The following is a 20,067-nucleotide window of genomic DNA, read 5'->3' as shown; positions in this document are numbered from 1 at the left end:
CTTACATGAGTGTTCACCACAGCTTTATTTAAAATAATTAAAACTGAAACAGCCACAAAGCTCATTGACTAGTAAATGAATAAATAAGGTGTGGTATATTCATACAATAGAATACTACGCAGCAATTAGAAGAAATGAACTCTTATATACTCAACAATATGGATGAATCTCAAAAATATTTTGCAAGTGAAAGTGAAGAGGCATTTTCACTCCAAAGGCTAACCTTATAATCAGCTCTTTGTTCTGCTTTTGTAAATAAATGCTAGCTGCATAGGCTGTAGGGCACCGTGACCTCGAAATTAATTAGAGACTCATCCTCCTTTTTGCTTGTTCTGTCTAAACAACAATGTAACTGCTTGTAACTCATAGTAACATCTGTGCTTTGCAACAAATGTAACTGCCTGTACCCCTAGCAGCTCCCATACTTAGTAATTCTTTGTAATTGCCTGCAATCCATAGCAACTCCCCACTCTCTGTAACCAGCTGAGGACAAATTACCAAATGGCCCATGCCAAATAAACTCTATATAAGCAAAGTTGCAACTGAGCTCCAGGCCCAGATCTTCAGAGCGCTATCTCCCCTGGGACTGCAGGCTGGTGTAGTTAGTAATAAACCTGAATTCTCCAATTCTCCGAGTGCTGCTTGTTTTCTCACGAGTCTGATTTTTGCAACATTTATGTAAAAAAAGCATGCAGAAACAAAAGAGTATATGTACTATATGATTTAACTCGTATAAAATCATTCAATAGTCAAGACTAATCTATAGACATGGAAATTAGATCAGTGGTTGCTGGGGTGGGAAAGAAGATGTTAGACTAACTGGAAATGAGCAAAAAAGAACTTTTTGGGGTGCAGAGAACATTTTAAATTTTAATTGAAGTGGTAGTACCACTGGTATATACATTTGTCAAAACTTATTAAACTGTATACTTAAAATGATTGCATTTTAATGTAAATTATACCTCATTAAAGTTTATTCTTTTAAAATTACAATTCCAACTCTATTTCTGTTTTACAGAAAATCTCCTCCAACTATTAGTTATACATGCTCTATCCATCAACTCTCTGTATGACCAACACTTTAGGCCTCCATCTTTCACATATGTAAGACAGCTCACAAGAAAATAAAATACAATTCTATTCTGTTCACACTTGCATTCCTGCATACCTGGTCACTTTTCATATTATTAATTAAATTTCCTGCCCTTGATTCAATTCAGTTAATTAGAGGATCTTTTTAATTATTGCGACCATTGATTTCATTTCTTGGACAAATTGAGAAATTCAAGATTTAAAGCCCATGATATCATGGCTTCTTGGACTTTGACTAATTATCTCAAGAGAGCAGGGATGATTGGATTTCAAAAACTGAACAATTAGAATTTAGAAAACTGAACAATTAGAATTTAGAAAACTGAAAATTCCTCAGTTTTAAGAATAAACTTTTAGCTAGACCTTCCTTTTCTCCTGGAAATCTCTGGAGCACATCCATGGAGAATGATGTTCCAGAGGAAGCTATGAAAGTGCCCCACTAATGAATCACTATTTTGAGAGAAGAAATCTTAACCTAGTGTGAACTGGTCTATTAACTACTTTCAGTACAATTCTAAACACTGACGAAATCTTGCCATTTCTTGAAAGCTTTTGGTGCAGAAAAGTTGCAAAAATCAGGCCGGAGAGAAAACAAGGAGCACTCAGAGAATTAGAGAACTCAGGTTTATTACTACACCAGCCTGTAGTCCCAGAGGAGCGAGCGCTCTGAAGATCTGGGCCTGGAGCTCAATTGCAACATTGCTTATATAGAATTTATTTGGCATGGGCTAATTCGATAATGGTTACAAAGAGCGGGAATTGCTATGGATTGCAGGCAGTTATAAAGAGTTACAAAGTAGGGAGTTGCTGGGGGGGTACAGGCAGTTACATTTGTTGCTTAGAGAGAACAAGCAAAAGGGAAGATGAGTCTTTAGTTAATTTCGAGTGTGGCCTATGCAGCAAGCATTCTCTTTGTTCTACAGAAGCAGAGCAAAGAGCTGATTAGCCTTTTGAGTAAAAATTTCTCTTCACTTTATGAATGAATTCAGTGGTGCATAATGGCACTTGCCTTAAATTCTAGAGATATTCATTTTTCTAATGCAAAAAAGGAGAAATTTTTCTGTTTTAATTAGACTGCCTTTATAACTAGTCTTCCTCTTCCTTTCAGTCCACCTGTGGACAAGAACATAGCTCAGGACTGCAAGTGTTTTCCTGGAACTCATCAGTGCTGAGTATTACTTTGCTACAAAGAGCAAAAGAGCACAGTTTGGGGTAAAGTTTTGTTCTTCTCTGGAATGAATAGATACGGTGGCTTTATTTAATGATACCTTGGAGCTTTGAAGTAAAGTCCAATAAATAAATTTCAGCCTCATATAGAAAAGTCATAAGAATGACTTGGACTTGGGCCTTCCTAAGTGAAAACTATCTTAATTCAATGTATTTTAACCAGAACTACCAATCATTGGGACAAATTTCAAACTCGTCTCTATTTGCATTTCAGCTTAGTAGTGATTCTTGATGCACTCCCCTTCGTGGAGCTTATAGGTATGTATTCGGAGTGCCCCAGCTTTAAGGTTGGATACGATTGGACATCTTCAAATTTATTACATGATCAAAGTCTTGAAAAATTGAAATCAATCCCCATTAACAATTAAAAACAAAATAAATAAGCAAATAAAACAAAACAAACAAAAAGAAGGCTTGGAACATATTGATCTTAGACCAAATTCAGAAAAGAACAATGTTAATATTTTTCTACCTTTTTCTTCTTTCAAGACTACAAAAGAAAAATGGAGGATGCTTGATTGCAACAACATAGCTCAGAAAAAATGATTCAACTCCATCTCAAGCCATTAAGCATTAAATGGGTTCAAGCTATCTATACTCAGGGCAGTCTGGAGAGCTGGGAGAATAACCAGGACGTAGTAAGAAACATATTCCTGATTAGAGAAAGATGGAGCAAATGGTTTGCATGCAGCAAAATTTACATACAAGCTGGAAGAAGCAGCAAACATGGAGACAAATTATTCAGCAGTCTCTATTATGTAGCATTTCTACAGCATCTGATTATAATATATAGTAGCATTTTGTAAACATATGCATGTATCAGTCTACACAAATTTATAAGTAACTGGAAACACCATGTCAACGAACTATCCATTTATATAATCGTTTAGAAAATATCTTTTGAGAACTTACTTTATGCCTAGCCTGTGTTTATGCCATACAGATACTATTGCTGCCCTCTGGGATCTTGGAGTTTATAGAAGAAGTCAGCAAACAAGAAATATAATTCTGTAAATGTTCTAATATATACACACAAGGTATTATGAAAGCATGTAGAAGTAGCACCTTAACTGCACTGAAGATGGGAAGTCAAGGGGAGGCTTCTCATGAATTGGCTCCTCAGTTGAGATCTAGAAGTCAGATCAGACTTAGCCAAATAACAGAGAGAGTGAGAAAGGGTATCTTAGGGAAAGGAATAGGAAATAATTTAGGCTTTGGGAGCCATATGGTCTCTGCTGGAACTACTCAGCTCTGACATATACAAAGCAGCTACAGACAATATATAAACAAATTAGTGTGTTGTGTTCTAGTAAATTTTTATTTACAAAAACAGGGTCATGGTTTGCCAACCTCTGAACCTGTGTGATTCAGTAAGTATGGAGCATAGAATGAGGGAAGGAAGAAGGAAAAATGGCAGAAGATCAGGCTGGAAGGTTAGTAGGTAAGATCAAATCATCACTACCCTTGAATGTCATGCTAAGGAGTTTGTACTTTACCTTCAAATTTCTGAGGGATGACAAGGTCAGAATTATGTTTTAGGATGACCAGCCTTGCTACAATTTGAAATATGGATAGGAAAGAATATGGCATTCCAGGGACAGAAAATCCATTGCCATATTCTGATCCTGATGAAAGACAATAGCATGAACTAAAGTAGCCTAGATGAGATGGGAAGAAGGAATAGATTGGAGAGTGAGTAAGGAGATAAATTAACAAGACTCGGTTACTGATTGACATGAGGAAATGAAGAAGAACACTGTATGACTCTATACATTGTGACTTTTCTAAAAGAAATAAAGAAGAGAGTCTAGAGTACACAATTAAATTTTAATAAGACTATAAATTGAATTGTTTACTCCAGTATTTTAACTCTATAACCTTATTTTTTTAAGGATAATTTCCTGTGTTTCTCTAAATATGCTTTTACCTACTGACTTGAGTCATCACATTTCCCTTCAAATCTTATAAAACTTCACATGTATGCACAACCCAGTCCAGTCAGCTGTCCAGATAGCAAATGCCTGGTTCCTGCCATTTCTCCTTTGCTCTGCATCCCTTCTGCTGGGCATTGCTGCCACTTCGGCTGGGGCCACTACTCTCACGAGGCACTTTTACTGGTACTGTTGTTGCTATTCCTGAGTCCTCATGGTGCCAAAGCCAAGCCATGTTTCTCGCAAAAGTAGAGAGAACCTGTATGTCCTTGTAGGTGCCCTCCTTTGTCACCTGGATACCACAGCAGTGCTGTCTGTGATCAGGATGTCAAAAGGGCGTATTCAGTCACCACCTGTAGCCCATTCCTCCACAAAACTTAGATGGACAGGTACATGTGTTAGAGAAGAAGCCTGACACTATATTTAAAACACACACACACACACACACACACACACACACACACACACACACACACACACAATTTGCCCATGTTAGCAAATTCTCTGACTCAGGATTCTCTTCCTCCAAAATCCTCATGAATCTATCATGTAAACTAACTCAAAGGAAACTTGTTAGTTTATCAGAAGTGCCTGAACTCCCAGCTTTAGCTCAAGTTAGATTCCCTGCCCTAGTTCTACTTCACAAACATTGGGTCATTGTCTGGAATGCATTTGCCCTCCCTATCTGCTCTCTTCTATTGAACTCCTTGAGGACTCAACTTAGGCACCACCTTCTTTGGAAAATCTTCTTTAATCTCTCCCCAGGCTGGTAAAGGGATCCTTATGGGTTTTCCCTAAACAATCTGTGCACAATCCTATACTTTTACTCCCTAGGTTATGTTGTAAATATTATATATGATTTCTCCCTATCTAAATGATAAGCTCCCTAATTGCCTAGCACGACTTGGAACACAGTGAGCTCTCAACAAATGCCTGTGGAATAAATAGGTCTAATTCCAAACTGTGAAATGTTTAACTCTTAGAAATTTTGTATTGGCCAGGAGAGACTACTACTCTCTTCTTTATGGGGAATGAGGGTATATCCATATCTACCCTATATAGAGGGACCAGGCTTGTGATCAGTTATACTCGCCATTAGTACAAATTCAAATATTTCTCTATCTCTTATAGTTTCATGGAAAAAAAACTGGAGCTTGCAATATTATTGAAAAAGAACCATTCTTTCTTGGTCTAGAAAAGAGGTGGGAGAAAACGTAAGTATTTTTCTCCCTAAGATCTCAGAGAATTACTGTTTCTCATATGGGGATAGAATTAAGCAACATATTGATGAACTATGAGCTGCTTCTGTCATGCTAAAGTTTCCTGTATACTTTGAAAATTGTGCAATTTATTTCATAGTATTTTATCTTACTCATTACAAAGAAGAATCGTATGGAAGAATATTCTCAATAAGAGAGGAAGTAATTTTACTATTTTCCAGTGAATTTTAATAGAAGAGAAAATTCTCAGCCTATGAATTAGCATATGCAAATAGGAATGCTTTACTTGATATAGAAAGATATTTAGTCACAAAGGAAGATTTTGATAAGAGCGTACTTATCAAAATTTCCAGTTCGTTATCCTTACAATTTGCTAGTCTTTTTACTTTTTTAGGTGTCTACAGATCCTTATCCAATGTGCATTTATTAGATACTTCGATATATCAGGTCCTGATTCAGCCCGTCTTGAACATTTTGCATTAAAAGTTTAGTGCATTTTCCTACTTGCTAAACAATTTTATTCATTTAACTTTAAATATATTTTTTAGTCTACATTTAAAAAATGAGTCTGAATTAGAATTCACAAGTACATTCTACAGAAAATATCTGTTCTATTATCTAAGATATATCTCACTACTAATATACAACAGCAATGATTTTTAGTTATATAAATACACATATGTCTGTATAAAATCAACTTTCTTAAACAGCTCTATAAGTCAAGAATTTTCTTTCAGAATATAATATGAGAATGTAGATTAACTTCTTATGAACCCATGCAGGGCTTATGTAGACATGACATTATATATATTTATTTACTTATTTATCTATTTTATTATGGTGACATTGGTTAACAAAATCCAGTAAGTTTCAGGTATACAATTTAATAGTAAGGCAAATATATATGCTATATATAAATATACATATATTATATATTATATAATAAATATTACATATATAATTCAATATATATATATATTGCATTGTGTGTTCACCACCCATACTTAGTTTTCTTTATGTCACCACCTATTTGACCCCCTTTGCCCCATTTACCTCCCCCTCCCCTCTCCCCTCTGATAACCACTAGTCTATTGTCCATGTCCATGAGTCCCTGTTGGTCAAGTTTTTGTTACTTTTAGGTTTATATCCCACATATAAGTGATATCATGTGCTCTTCAACTTTTCTGCCTGGCTTATTTCGCTTAGCATGATTATTTCAAGGTCCATCCACGTTGTCACAAATGGCAGCATTTTATCTCTTCTTATGGCTGAGTAATATACCATTGTATATATGTACCACAACTTCTTTAGCCAATCATCTATCATAGGACACTTCAGATGCTTCCATGTGCTGGCCACGGTGAATAATGCTGCTATGACCACCGGTGTGCAAATATCTTTTCAGATATGTGTTTTCAAGTCTTTGGGGTAAATACCCAGTAGAGGGATTGCTGGATCATATGGTTGATCAATTCTTAGTTTTTTGAGGACCTCCATATTGTTTTCCACAGTGGCTGTGCCAATTTGCTGTCTCACTATTAGTGTATGAGGATTCCTTTTTCTCTACATCCTCTCCAGCATTTGCTATTACTTGTCCTGTTGATAACAGCTATTCTAACAGGTGTGAGATGGTATCTCATTGTAGTTTTTATTTGCATTTCCCGAATAGCTAGCGATGTTGAGTATCTTTTCACATGTTTGTTGACCATATGTATGTCCTCTGTTCAGGTCCTCTGCCCAATTTTTGATTGGATTGTTTTGTTGTTATTGAGTCATATGAGTTCTTTGTATATTTTGGATATTAGGCCCTTATGAGACACATTGCTTGCAAATATATTTTCCCATTCAGATGGCTGTCTTTTTACCTCGTTGACGGTTTCTTTTGCTGAGCAGAAGCTTTTTAGTTTGATGTAGTCCCATTCATTTATTTTTGCTTTACCTTTAGGGGAAAATTCATAAGATCTTCTATAAGTCCAAGGTCCATGAGATTAGTTCTTAAGTTTTATTCTGTTTCAGGTCTTATATTCAGGTCCTTAATCCATTTTGAGTTAATTTGGCATGTCATGATAGACAATAGTCTAGTTTCATTCTTTTGCAGGTGTCTTTCCAGTTTTCCCAGCACCATTTATTGAAGACACTTTCTTTTCTCCACTGTATGTTTTTTACTTCTTTGTTGAAAACTATTTGCCCATATAAAAATGGTTTTACTTCTGGACTCTTGATTCTATTCCACTGGTCTATGTATCTGTTTTTCTTCCAATATTATGCCATTTTGATTACTGTTGCTTTACTGTATTATAATTTGAAGTCGGGCAGAATGATGCCTCCAGACTTGTTCTGTTTCTTCAGGATGGCTTTGGCCATTCGGGGTCTTTTGTGCTTTCATACAAATCTGATGATTTTTTTGTTCTATTTCTTCAAAAAATGCTAATGGGATTTTGACAGGGATTGCATTAAATCTGTATAATGCTTTAGGTAATATGGTCATTTTAACTGTTTGTTCTTTTGATCCAAAAACACGAAATATCTTTCCATTTCTTTGTATCTTCTTCAGTTTCTTTTAATAGGGTCTTAGAGTTTTCATCATATAGATCATTCACATGTTTTGTTAAATTTCTTTCTAGGTATTTTATTCTTCATATTGCAATTGCAAAAGGAATTATTTTTTCCACTTCTTTTTCTGACACTTCTTTATTAGAGTATACAAACGCTATGGATTCTTGAACATTGATTTTGTATCCAGAAACTATTCTGTATTTGCTTATTGTTCCTGGTAGTCTTCTTGTGGAGTCTTTAGGAATTTCTATATAGAGAATCATGTCATCTGCAAATAGTGACAGTTGGACTTCTTTATTTCCTATTTGCATGCCTTTTATATCTTTCTCTTGCCTGGTTGCACTCGCTAGGACCTCCCATGTTATACTGAATGACAGTGGTGATGGTAGACAGCCTTGTCTTGTTCCTGATCTTAGAGGAAAGGTTTTCAGTTTTTCACCATTAAGTATAATGTTGGCTGAGGATTTGCCATACATGGCCTTCATTATGTTAAGGTACTTTCCTTCTATACCAATTTTGTTAAGTGTTTTGATCATAAATAGATGCTATATCTTGTTGAAGGCTTTTTCTGCATCTATTGATATGATCATGTGATTCTTATTTTTTAATTTGTTTATGTGGTATATCACATCAATCGATTTGAATATGTTGAACCATCTCTGTGCTTCTGGGATGAAGTCCACTTGATCATGGTGTACAATCTTTTTTATATGTTGCTTTATTCGATTCACTAGTATATTATTTAGAAATTTTTGCATTTGTGTTCATGAGAGACATTGGTCTTTAGTTTTTGTGTGTGCATTATCTTTACCAGGTTTTGGTATCAGAGTAATATTGGCCTCATAAAATGAGTTGGGTAGTATTGCCTCCTCTTCGATTTTTTGGAAGAGTTTGAGGAGAGTAGAAATTAAATCATCTTGAATTTTTGGTAGAATTCATGGGTGAAGCCATCTGGTCCTGGACTTTTACTTTTTGGTAGGTTTTTGATGATTGTTTCAATTTCCATACCACTGCTTGGTCTATTTATATTTTTCAGTTCTTCTTGATTCAGTCTAGGAAGGTTGTATTTCTCTAAGTACTTGTCCATTTCTTCTAGGTTATTAAATTTGGTGTTATATATTTTTTCATAGTATTCTTGCTTGATCCTTTGTATTTCTGCATTGTTTGTTGTAATTTCTCCTCTTTCATTTCTGATTTTGTTTATTTGTGTTCTTTCTCATTTTTCTTTAGTGAGTCTAGCCAGGAGTTTGCCAGTTTTATTAACCTCAAAGAACCAGGTTTTTGTTGCATTAAGTTTTCTTTTTTTGTTTTGTTTTGTTTGTTTTTAATTTCATTTATTTCTGCTCTAATTTTGATGATTTCTTTCTTTCTGCTGACTTTAGGCTTCAATCGTTCTTCCTTATCTAGTTTTTTAAGTTGACGCATTTGGTTCTTTATTTGGGCTCGTTCTTGTTTTTGGAGATAGGCCTGTAATGATATGAACTTTCCTATTATGACCACTTTTGCCGTATCTCAAAAGTTTTGATATGTTGTACTATCATTATCATTCGTTTGTATGTATGTCTTGATCTCTCTTTTTATTTCTTCTCTGACTGTTATTCTTCAGTAGTATGTTGTTTAATCTCCGTGTATTCGTGGTTCTTCCTGCTTTCTTTTTACAGTTGGTCTCCAGCTTCAAAGATAATATAGTTGGTATGATTTCAACCCTCTTATATTTGTTGAGGCTATCTCTGTGTCCCAGTATGTGGTCAATCGTTGAGAATGTTCCATGTGCAGTAGAGAATATATAAGCAGCTGTTTTGGGATGGAAGGCTCTGTAAATGTCAATTATGTCCAGTTGGTCTAATGTGTCATTTAAGGATGTTATTTCCATATTGATTTTGTTCGGATGATCTGTCCATATCTGACAGTGAGGTATTTAGGTCTCCTACTATGATAGTGTTTTGGTCTGTTTCTCTTTTTAGTTCTGTTAGTAATTGCTTTATATATTTTGGGGGCGCCTTGATTGGGAGCATAGATAAGTGTTATGTCTTCTTGATGTATGGTTCCCATTATCATTATGAAGTGTTCCTCAGTATCTTTCTTTACCTTTTTTATTTTGGATTCTATATCATCCAATATTAGTACCACTACTCCTGCTTTTCTCTGTACGCCATTTGCTTGAAATATCATTTTCCACCCTTTCATGTTGAGTCTGTATTTGTTTTTGGAATTGAGATATGTCTCCTGGAGGTAGCATATAGTTGGTTTTGCTTTTTGATCCAATCTGCAACTCTGTACCTTTTTATTGGTGAGTTCAGTCCATTTACATTGAGGGTGATTATTGAAATATGAGGTCTGCTTATAATCATTTTATCTTTTGCTTTCTGGTAGCTCAATGTTTCCATTGCTTCCTTGTCCTTGTGTGTCTGGTTTTTTGTTGTTGTTGTTTGTATGTTTGTTTGTTTGTTTTTAATTTGGTAGGGTTTTGTGGGTTTTCCCTCTATTCCTTCTTATGTTATATACTTCAGTTTTGAGTCTTTGTTGTGTGGCTACCATTACAATTATATAGAGATTAGTTATATATATACAGTCATCCCTTTTCTTCTGCGCGTGCCTTATTTCCATTCCCCTTTGCAAATTTGGATCTTTGAATCCTCCCCTTTTCAGTCACTATTGTCTCAATTTGTCCCTATGTATGCTAAACATTCATTACTATCTTGCTATAGTAAATCTCTTCTTATCGTTTAAGCTTATAATGCCCTGTTCTTAGTAAAGGTTGCACTCCTCTGCTTTTATGTGCCTGGTAGTCTCCTTTCTCCTAATTATTATTTTTTTTTTTCATTTTGTTTTAGGTGAGCTGACCCCTTTCAGTATTTCCTATAATGCAGGCCTCATAATGGAGAATTCACAGTTTTTATATATCTGGAAACATCTTTATTTCTCCTTCATAATTAAAGGAGAGCTTTGCTGGATAGATTTTTTTTGGCTGGTAGTTCCTTTCATTTAATACTTTGAATATTTGATTCCACTCCTTTCTGGCTTGTAGGATTTGTGCTGAAAAGTCTGACAATAATCTAATGGGTTTTCCTTTATAGTTCACTGTCTTCTTTTCCCTGGCTACCCTGAGAATTTTCTCTTTGTCATTGATTTTTAATAACTTTAACACAATGTGTCTTGTAGAAGGACTTTTTAGGTTGAGATAATTGGGTGTTCTGTTGATTTCTTGAATTCTAAGCTCCAGTTCATTTTTTAAATTTGGGAAATTCTTGTCAACTATTTGTCTGAAAATGCTTTCTAGTCCCTGCTCCTTTTCATCCCCTTCGAGAGCGCCCATTATTCTTATGTTTCCTCTCCTGATAGTATCAGCTAGTTCTTGTATTTCTCTTTGACTGTTTTTCATTCTTCAGTTTCTCTCTTCTTCCTTCTTATTTATTTCTAGATTTCTGTCTTCGATATCACTGATCCTTTCCTCCATTTGGTTGACTCTATTTCCCAACCTTGCTATTTTTTTTCTACTCTTGCAGTGTGTTCTTTATCTCCAGAAGTTCTCTAGTTAGTTATTTTTGAGAGTTTCAATCTCTTTGCTAAAGAACTCATTCTGCTCATCTAGTTTTTTTCATTCCTGAAATTGTTGATATGAATCGTTTTGGATCTCATTGAGTTTTTCCAGAAGTACCATCCTGAATTCTCTGTCATTTAAGTTGCATATTTCTATGTCTTTATGGTTATTTTTTGGAGATTTTCTATTTCTTTCTGAGATGACTTTTCACCTTGGTTGTTCATGGTATTTAGTGGAGTATTTCTCCGCCTGGGCATTAATGGAAATGCATTCTGCCTTTTTGTTTTCCATAAAAATTGATTATATAAAGATCTCTCTTTAGCCTGTTGCAAAAAAAAAAAAAAAGCCATTTTTCTTTTGGTTTCCAGTAGGTGGCCTCTAAGCCTCTTGGATCTCTGCTTTATGTAAATTGTTAATAATGCTTTTTTAAAAATAGATATTTAATCACACTCGCTATCCTTAGTTTCTGCCCCTGTCAGTGTTAGTGACAGTTTCAGTAGCATTTGCTCAGTTTCCCCTGGAGCTCCTCCGTGTTTGGTCTCAGTCTCAGAGCATATGGGAGAAGGGCCCTCTCGGTTGGGGGATGAGGGCTTTGGCTCAGCCTTGCATTTTGCATTCAGGGCTGGTAATAATCAACTATTGTTTCTCTGCATTCCCCACTTCTTTGTTTTCTATTGTTTCTCTGCGTTCCCCACTTCTTTTTTTCTGCCCTAATTCCTGGGAACTACCACCGGCCGTTTGGAGCTCACAGCTCTCCCAGGCAAGGCTGTTCAGGGAACCAGCCACACCTTCTCCCTTCCCCTCTCCTCCTGCAGGGAGCTCCTGCTGCAAGAGGCAGCTTCTTTGTTTCTCTTAGTCTACCGCTGGACTCCCAGAGTTCTGACCTGTGCTAGCTCTTCTGTGGCAGATCCCACGCTTAGATGTGCTGGTGTGAATGTTGGGTGATTTTTGTTGAAAATTAGATCTTCAGCTTATTGTTGTTTCAAGGAGATCTTTGAACCTCTCTCCGCCTATTTTCTGACATCACTCTCTTATGTTTTCTACATTGTTTGACAGATAAACCATCATATTACAACAATAATTCTCATTGTTGTATAAAAGTGAAAAAGAACTTTTCCTTTCATCAAACATACTTAGTACTTTCAAAGTCCATTAAAAGCTGATTTAGCTGGCAAAGGAAGAAGCCAAATCATGAGTAAGAATAGAGCACTTGGTGTATATGTATATGTGAAGGAGGAGGAGTGTCTTGAAGGACCTTAAATAGAATCAGAATCCTCCCCGCTTCCCTTTGGTTTAAAATGTATTTGAGTGTGAGATTTTAAAGTGTTGCTTTCTTGTCTGTCTTTCTAGAGTATCAAGGGTCATGAGAAATGGCATGGCAATCACAGAATTTATCATCCTAGGCTTTCCTGGTATCCAAGGAGTACAAATCCCTCTCTTTACAGTGATCTTTTTCATCTACATAACAACCCCTGCAGGCAATGGGCTCACTATTGCCATGTCTGAGCCCAGGCTACAAATTCCAGTATACTTCTTCCTCTGCCACTTATCCTTCCTAGAGACATGGTACACCACCGCAGTCATCCCTAAACTGCTAGAATCTTTTGTAGTGGCAAAAAACAGCTATCTGCATCGCCTTATTCCACTACTTCCTGGGCTCCACTGAGTTATTCATCCTCACTGTCATGTCCTTTGACCATGACTTAGCCATCTGCCAGCCCCTTCATTATCCCACAATCATGACCAGCAACCTCTGTCTGAAACTGGCCTTCAGCTCCTGAGTGGTGGGCTTCACCATTGTGTTTTGTCTGATGCTGCTGCTCATCCAGTTGCCATTCTCTGGCAACTATGTCATCAGTTATGTCTATTGTGATGTTGGCCCTATCTTGAAAACAACCTGTGCAGACACAAGCATTTTGGAGTTCCTGGGTCTCTTGGCAACCATACTGGTGATCCCAGGGTCACTCTTCTTCACTATGATTTCTTATGTCTATATCCTGTCTATCATCTTACGGATTCCTTCAGCCACTGGCCACCAGAAGGCTTTCTCTACCTGTGCCTCTCATCTGACAGTTGTCTCCCTGTTCCATGAAGCTATTTTGCTCATGTACATGAGACCCATAGCACACTCCTCCTTTAAAAATTAATAAGGTGGTGTCAGTGCTAAATACTATCCTAATACCCCTTCTAAATCCCTTTATTTATCCACTTAGAAACATGGAGGTGAAAGGAGCCCTAAAGAAGACAATGGCTTTTCCAAAGAATCGTCATGCAGAGTAAAACGTGCAACACATCAAAATGAACTTAATGCAGATACAAAAATTCAATGTGAGAAAGGATTGTAGAGAAGATAAAGATGGGAAAGCAAACTATGATAGTTAGTGTCCTCTATAAGAATTAGTTACATATAAATGAGTCCTCCTTTAGAAAAAGTGACCTAATTCTCTAACAAAGAAATCTCAAAATACCCTCAGATACATGCAGTAGAACTCAGGACTTTCTCAATTATAAGATGAAAATAGAAACCATTAAAGTCAGGAACAACTTTCAGTAACTTTTTGAAAAAATGTAAAGAATCCTATCTCGCTCTTTGTTTATAATAACCCCCTTTGCCTCATCTCCTTGTCAAAGACATAAGGCATCCCACATTCCTTTTTCTCAGTACTTATTTTCTTTCTAGTAAGAGATGTCCCTTGAAGTCTCCTAATCAATTCTAGTGGTCTTTCAAAAATGCTTGAAATGAATCAGGTTTTCGTTTGATAATGTCTCAATAAGGGGACTTCTGTCTCAATATAAAACAAACTTTTAGATAAATCTAAAAATGTTTATTCCCAGATAATAACAAATTTGAGGATATCAAATGAAGATTTCATATTGGATTATGTCATTTTCTATGTTTCAATCTAGTTAGGCCATGTGCCTAGGAAACCAATAAAATTCTCAGAGCCAATATAACTATGAAGGCTTTCTTACTGGAAAACTCAGCCTCAAAGTTACATTAACTTCAGAGGTATGTAGGGTTACCATGTACAGTCCCTCAAGAAAGGTGACTAACTTATTGGTTTAACCTTGTTCTTGGGCAAGACATCTGGCAGAAAAAGTTTTCTATAGAACGATGATGCAGGTAGGTCACGGTTTGTAATAATGAGTGTTATATATGTCCCTCTTCCAACAGCAAAGAAATACTATCATTAAAAGCCCATTAAAACTATGACTTAAAAAAAAAGCATTTCACATTCTTTCTAGTATTGAATTGAAAACTGAAATTGCAAAACAAAGTGTAATGAGGTGAAAATGGCATTATCTTAACTGTTATACTTGACTTTAACTTAGATAAGGAGCTGTCTTTGGGCTATGCAAGGGAAATCAGTCATTTGAAGGCAAAGAGAGATCTTAAGGATATAAATATTATCAAGAGCCTTATCACCAAAAGAATGGTTTTGTCAAGGAGGAATTTTTTCTCCTCTAGACTCCTCATTTCTTCTGGCTGATATAAGAATTAAATTGACATGAGACCAGTTAACAGGAGAAAATCAAGTTTAATTTCATACCTATGGGTGCTCCATAAGAATACGGGGGTTCACAGGCGGTCAGGCAATTAGGGCTGGTGAAGGAGGGGAAATTTTCCCTTCTTTTCCTTCTTAGTTCTTCTAGTTGATCTAACAATCAAATTGACACGAGAAAGATTAACAGGAGAAAATAACCACATTTGTTATACTTGTACCTATGGGTCCCATAGGATATGGGGCCCAATGACAAATCTTGGTAGTTGAGGATTATATGCCATCTTGAGCTAGAGAGAAAAGTGGGTAGTGGTTTTGACTTCAAAAGGAAAACAGACAATTCACAGGTAAATGACAAGGAGCAAAAATTTGGTAAACGAATTCTTGTTGGGCCACCCAGAAACAATGTAGCACAGAAGGGAGTCTAACAAACAGACTCTACTAGGTTCCAACCTGTCTGCTACACTTATATCATATCATGATACTAAGGTGATAGCTCCCTTCCTTTAAGGGGGTTTTTTGACCTAAATTCCCTTAGGCCAGTAAGGGGGAGATAAAACCCGTTCTTGAGTCTTCTGTTTCTTAAAAATAACAAGCTTAAAATAATCAATATCCCCATAAGGCATATTTTGTGGTGGCATATTCTGCTTCCCTTTGGTATCTTGTACCAAGTAAAGTGCCTGGTCCTGATTCTGCTGAAAAACAAAAACAAAAACAAAAACATTTTTTTTTAGTCTGCCAGAGAATCAGTTCTAGGAGTTGGAAATACTAGAGTTAGAGAAGCCTATATAATGGTGAAGTTTCAATACCTAAGCAACAAGAATGAAATGAGTTACAGAAGACTTCAAGACAGCCCTGACTTAGACCTGACTTTCCTGCACCAACATGGGAGCCACCAAAACTACTAATGGAAGTGTTGTTATCTCCAGTGCCTGCAGAAATTGGAGTGCTGTTTTGATGAAAAGGAGCCCTGGCCACAGAGACAGCATGCCAGAGCTTAAGATGCCACATTGCACGCTACTGTTTCTGAGGGCTCTGGAGCCCAAGAGTCTTTCCAATATGTATATATCCCAGCTTTCTCCAAGAGAATAAGAAATTACACAAGGACTTATCCAAACAATATCATGAACAACCTCCTACTCAGATCCCCAGATATTAATTTTTTTTCTACTATCAGTAACTCTAATGACAAGGTTGAGCTTGTGGATACATCTGAGCCAAATCCTTGACAATGAACTCTTGAGTTATTTTGTTCTGAAAATGTACACACTTAAGTAATGTAGTGTTTCCATGTTGTGTTCCATGATAAATTCATCATTAAAAGCAAAGCTCAGTAGTTGAACTCGGGGAGATGCAGTCAGTCAAGGTTAAGCAGGTCCCTTCACTACTCAACTTCTCAGAATCTTTAACACTATATTGAAAAAATATTTTTCCAACTCCCAAGCTTATACATATGAAAATGCCTCCTGTATCATCCTGGCTTTATGAAGAACTGTGTCCATAATTGTAAACAAGAGCAATGGCTATTCCATATGAAGACTTCACAACCTTCCTCTTAACCAATCAAATGACGACTTCACGATCCTGTCTTATTTAGGCAAAACTTTCTTTCCTTATTCTAGATCTATCCCTTCCCTTTTTAACTTAGAAAGACTGAAGTCACAATTTGAGTGACACAGTTCTCCCTTACTGGTTGAGTAATAAACTCAGCTTTACTTTTTTCCTTTCTAATTATCATCATAGGTATAATAAACCCCCAAGAGGAGAATGGAGTATTTGCCTTTCCCAAGCTTATCCAACTATGCACCAGTTTTCTCAATGTGCTTAGACTAAAGATTGCTTGCTATCTTCCTTAAGATGTATCTCTAAAGTCATCTCTGTTTTTATCAGGATCTTATAACTCTGTGATAGTCACAAATGCCTAACTAACTTGGAGATAAAATTTTTAAAATCTAATACAATATAATCTGAAGTATAATACAGAAAAATTTGGAGATAATTGTATATTTACCAAAGTATCTAGCGCCTGACCAAGTGGCTCACTGCCACTTTGAATAACAAACTGTCCTTTCAAATTTAAATGACTCCAATTACAAAAATGCCAGTAACACATAGCTCTTCCAGAGCCATCAACTTTCTATATGTGATATTCAGCTAGTCTTAAACCAAACAACTAGGAGAATAGAACTCCCACGCACACTTTCAGCTGAGCTTATTCCATAATTCCCCTGTCATTTCTTTGATTCTTGAAAAATAATCTCTATCCTAAATGCAGAAGCAACTATTTTCCTAATAGTTGTTTGCTCTTCATCAAATATTGTTAAAGAAACAACAACCTAATGCCGCTCCCCATCTCCACACTACAACTTTAGTTCAAGCACTTGACCTACAATAATAGCTTCCTAAATCACCTCTCCACATCCACTCTTGGATCTCTTAATTCTCTTCAGTGGCCAGAAGAATCTTATAAAAAAAAAAAAATACCATTTCACTTAATTAAAATCCTTCTAAGGCTTCTCACGAACTTTAGCAGCCAATGATTAATTTGGTCTATAAGACTGTTGATCTATCAGACCTGATCTCTGTCTATAATACCAGGTCCACCTCCCTAATTTTTCTATTGCTCTCCGGCCTCAGACACACTAGTCACCTCTTAGTTTCTCCAATTCCCCAAGCTCTTTCCCATCTCAGGATACTTGCATACATACTATCCCATTACTTCAAATATCCTTTCATACTTACTGTACCTCTCACCATCATCCTCAATCTCAGCATGCCAAGTCAACCTTCAGAACTCTACTCAAAGGTTACTATTCAAGAAAGCTTCCACTAACTACCTCTCTATCTGCACCACCACCACCACTAGGACCTCCAGTTACAAGGTCTCATGACACTTTGTTCTTTTCTTTTGTAGAACTTACTATAATCATAATTTATTGTGAAAATTATTTAAAACTCAGTTTCTTTCCTCTCATACTCCTTTATATCAAACACACACACCACATGAAAGTTAGCTCCATGAATACAGATATTATTACATCCTTCTTGTCCTTCACTGCATTTCATATATCTATGACAGTGTCCTGCAATAGTTGTTGCTCAACATAACAATCACTGATGAATGAAGGACCAGAAAACTGGACTGACAGAATACAAGTCACATCACATATGGATTATATCCTCTGTAGTTCTATTATGTAAATATTCCATACTCCAGGTTTTAAAAGTAGAAATTAATTACCAAGGATAATATTATATTAGAATCTTCAGCTTATACCATTCACAAAAATAAATTCAAAATCTAACCATAAATAGAACAAAAAAAGTAATAGAAGAAAATATGGGAGGAAGCCATAATGACTTGGTGTAGAAAATATGTTTTAAAAAAGAGATGAAATTCATAGCCGCTGAGAAAAACAGTATCCAATCTGAAACTTTATTACTATAAACAAAATTAGAATATAAGCTATAAATTGAAGAAAATATTTGCAACATACATATCAAATGATTAGTATCTAGAATATATAAAGAACATCTAAACACGACTAAGAAAAAGACCAAATAAATCCAACGGAAAAAGGGCAAACTCATAGGAAAACTAAAACTTACTAATAAACATACAAAGATGTTCAGTCTCACTATTAATCATGGGAAAGTAAAGTAAAACAATGAGATATCACTTTTTACCCCTCAAATTGGACAAAATTTACAAGTTTAGCAAGAAAATAATGGCAAAGATATGGGGGGGAAATATTCTCACACACAGCTATGCGTATATACTGGTGCAATCACTGGGAAGATAATTTGGCAGTACCAATTACTGTGTACAGCCTATGACACAGTAATACTTTTTCTCTGTTCCAGAGTTACATTTGCATATATGCGCAAAGAGAATGTTTATTATAGTACTGTGTGTAATAGCAACAATTGTAAACAACTTATATATCATCAATAGGTAAGTAGCTATTCAGACTATGGAATACTATGCCGAAAGTAGAAGGAATAAGGGAGATCTGTATGTACTGTGGACAGATCTCCATGACCACTGCTAGAAGAAAATAGCAAATTGAGGAATGCAATATGAACACACATACATGCATACACACACACACACACACACACACACACACACACACACAAAAGATATACTTTCTATGACTATATATCTCTACTGTATGTAAAAGAATAGAAAAAGGTGTGGAAGGCAAACACACTAGACTCAAAGAATAAACTTTTGGTAAGAGAGATGAGGAAGCCAGAATTTGTAAAAGGTCATTAGTTTCACCTGTAATGTTTTAAATGATTAGAACAACATAATATGTATTATTTATGAACTTAATATTTTAAAATACTGAATGAAATATATAGAGCAAACTTCTAGCACACAGTAGGCTTTCAAAAACTGTATTATTTCTCTCCCTCCACTAAAAGTAATGAATACCTTGGGTTCAAACACAACAGAGCCCATGAAAATGAAATGTGTAAGACGTAAGGGGAAGAGAAGTCCCTTATTTGGCACCTATAGAGTGGTGATTTAGGGAGTTTGAAGGGACAGCGAAAGAGTAAAAATAGAAATGGCAAGTACAGGAAGAAATGTCACTGACCTAGACAAAAATGAGCAAATGAGATCAGGGAAGATAGTCTCAAAGTAAAAAAGTAATGCTCAAAAGAAGACAGAGAACAATGCTATCATTAACTATTCTCTTACTAAACCTCTACCATGTTCCAATCAGCTTACATGCAGCTATCATTTAGTCTTCAAAACAACTACGCCCGTTTTAGAAGGTGGCAGTATTTGTCCCATGTCCTGCAATTGATGGCAAACGCAAGGGCCTGTACTCAAACCCAAAATTGTTCTTTTCTACTACGCTTCGTGGACAATGCAAAAGGAAAACAACAACAACAACAAGAGAAACAAGTAGAGGTATAGATAAAAAATCAAAACAAACAAACAAAAAATTAAAAACAGAAAAACAAAAAGAAAGCAGAGAGGGGCA

The 20,067-nt window shown here is 36.0% G+C and overlaps 1 protein-coding gene across 1 annotated transcript; it reads left to right on the top strand.

Moving 5' to 3' along the window:
• The first annotated feature begins 12,930 nt into the window (after positions 1–12,930).
• LOC111732873 (olfactory receptor 6X1) lies at positions 12,931–13,847 on the top strand. The gene is given in 3 exon segments (XM_023524853.1): positions 12,931–13,182; positions 13,184–13,705; positions 13,707–13,847. Coding segments are annotated over 3 exon segments (915 nt in total).
• Positions 13,848–20,067: the final 6,220 nt, after the last annotated feature.

Source organism: Pteropus vampyrus, unplaced genomic scaffold (assembly GCF_000151845.1).
Source record: "Pteropus vampyrus isolate Shadow unplaced genomic scaffold, Pvam_2.0 Scaffold502, whole genome shotgun sequence".
Lineage (NCBI taxonomy): Eukaryota > Metazoa > Chordata > Mammalia > Chiroptera > Pteropodidae > Pteropus > Pteropus vampyrus.
Note: the sequence above shows the minus strand (reverse complement) of the source record. Positions and strands in the feature narration are given on the sequence as shown.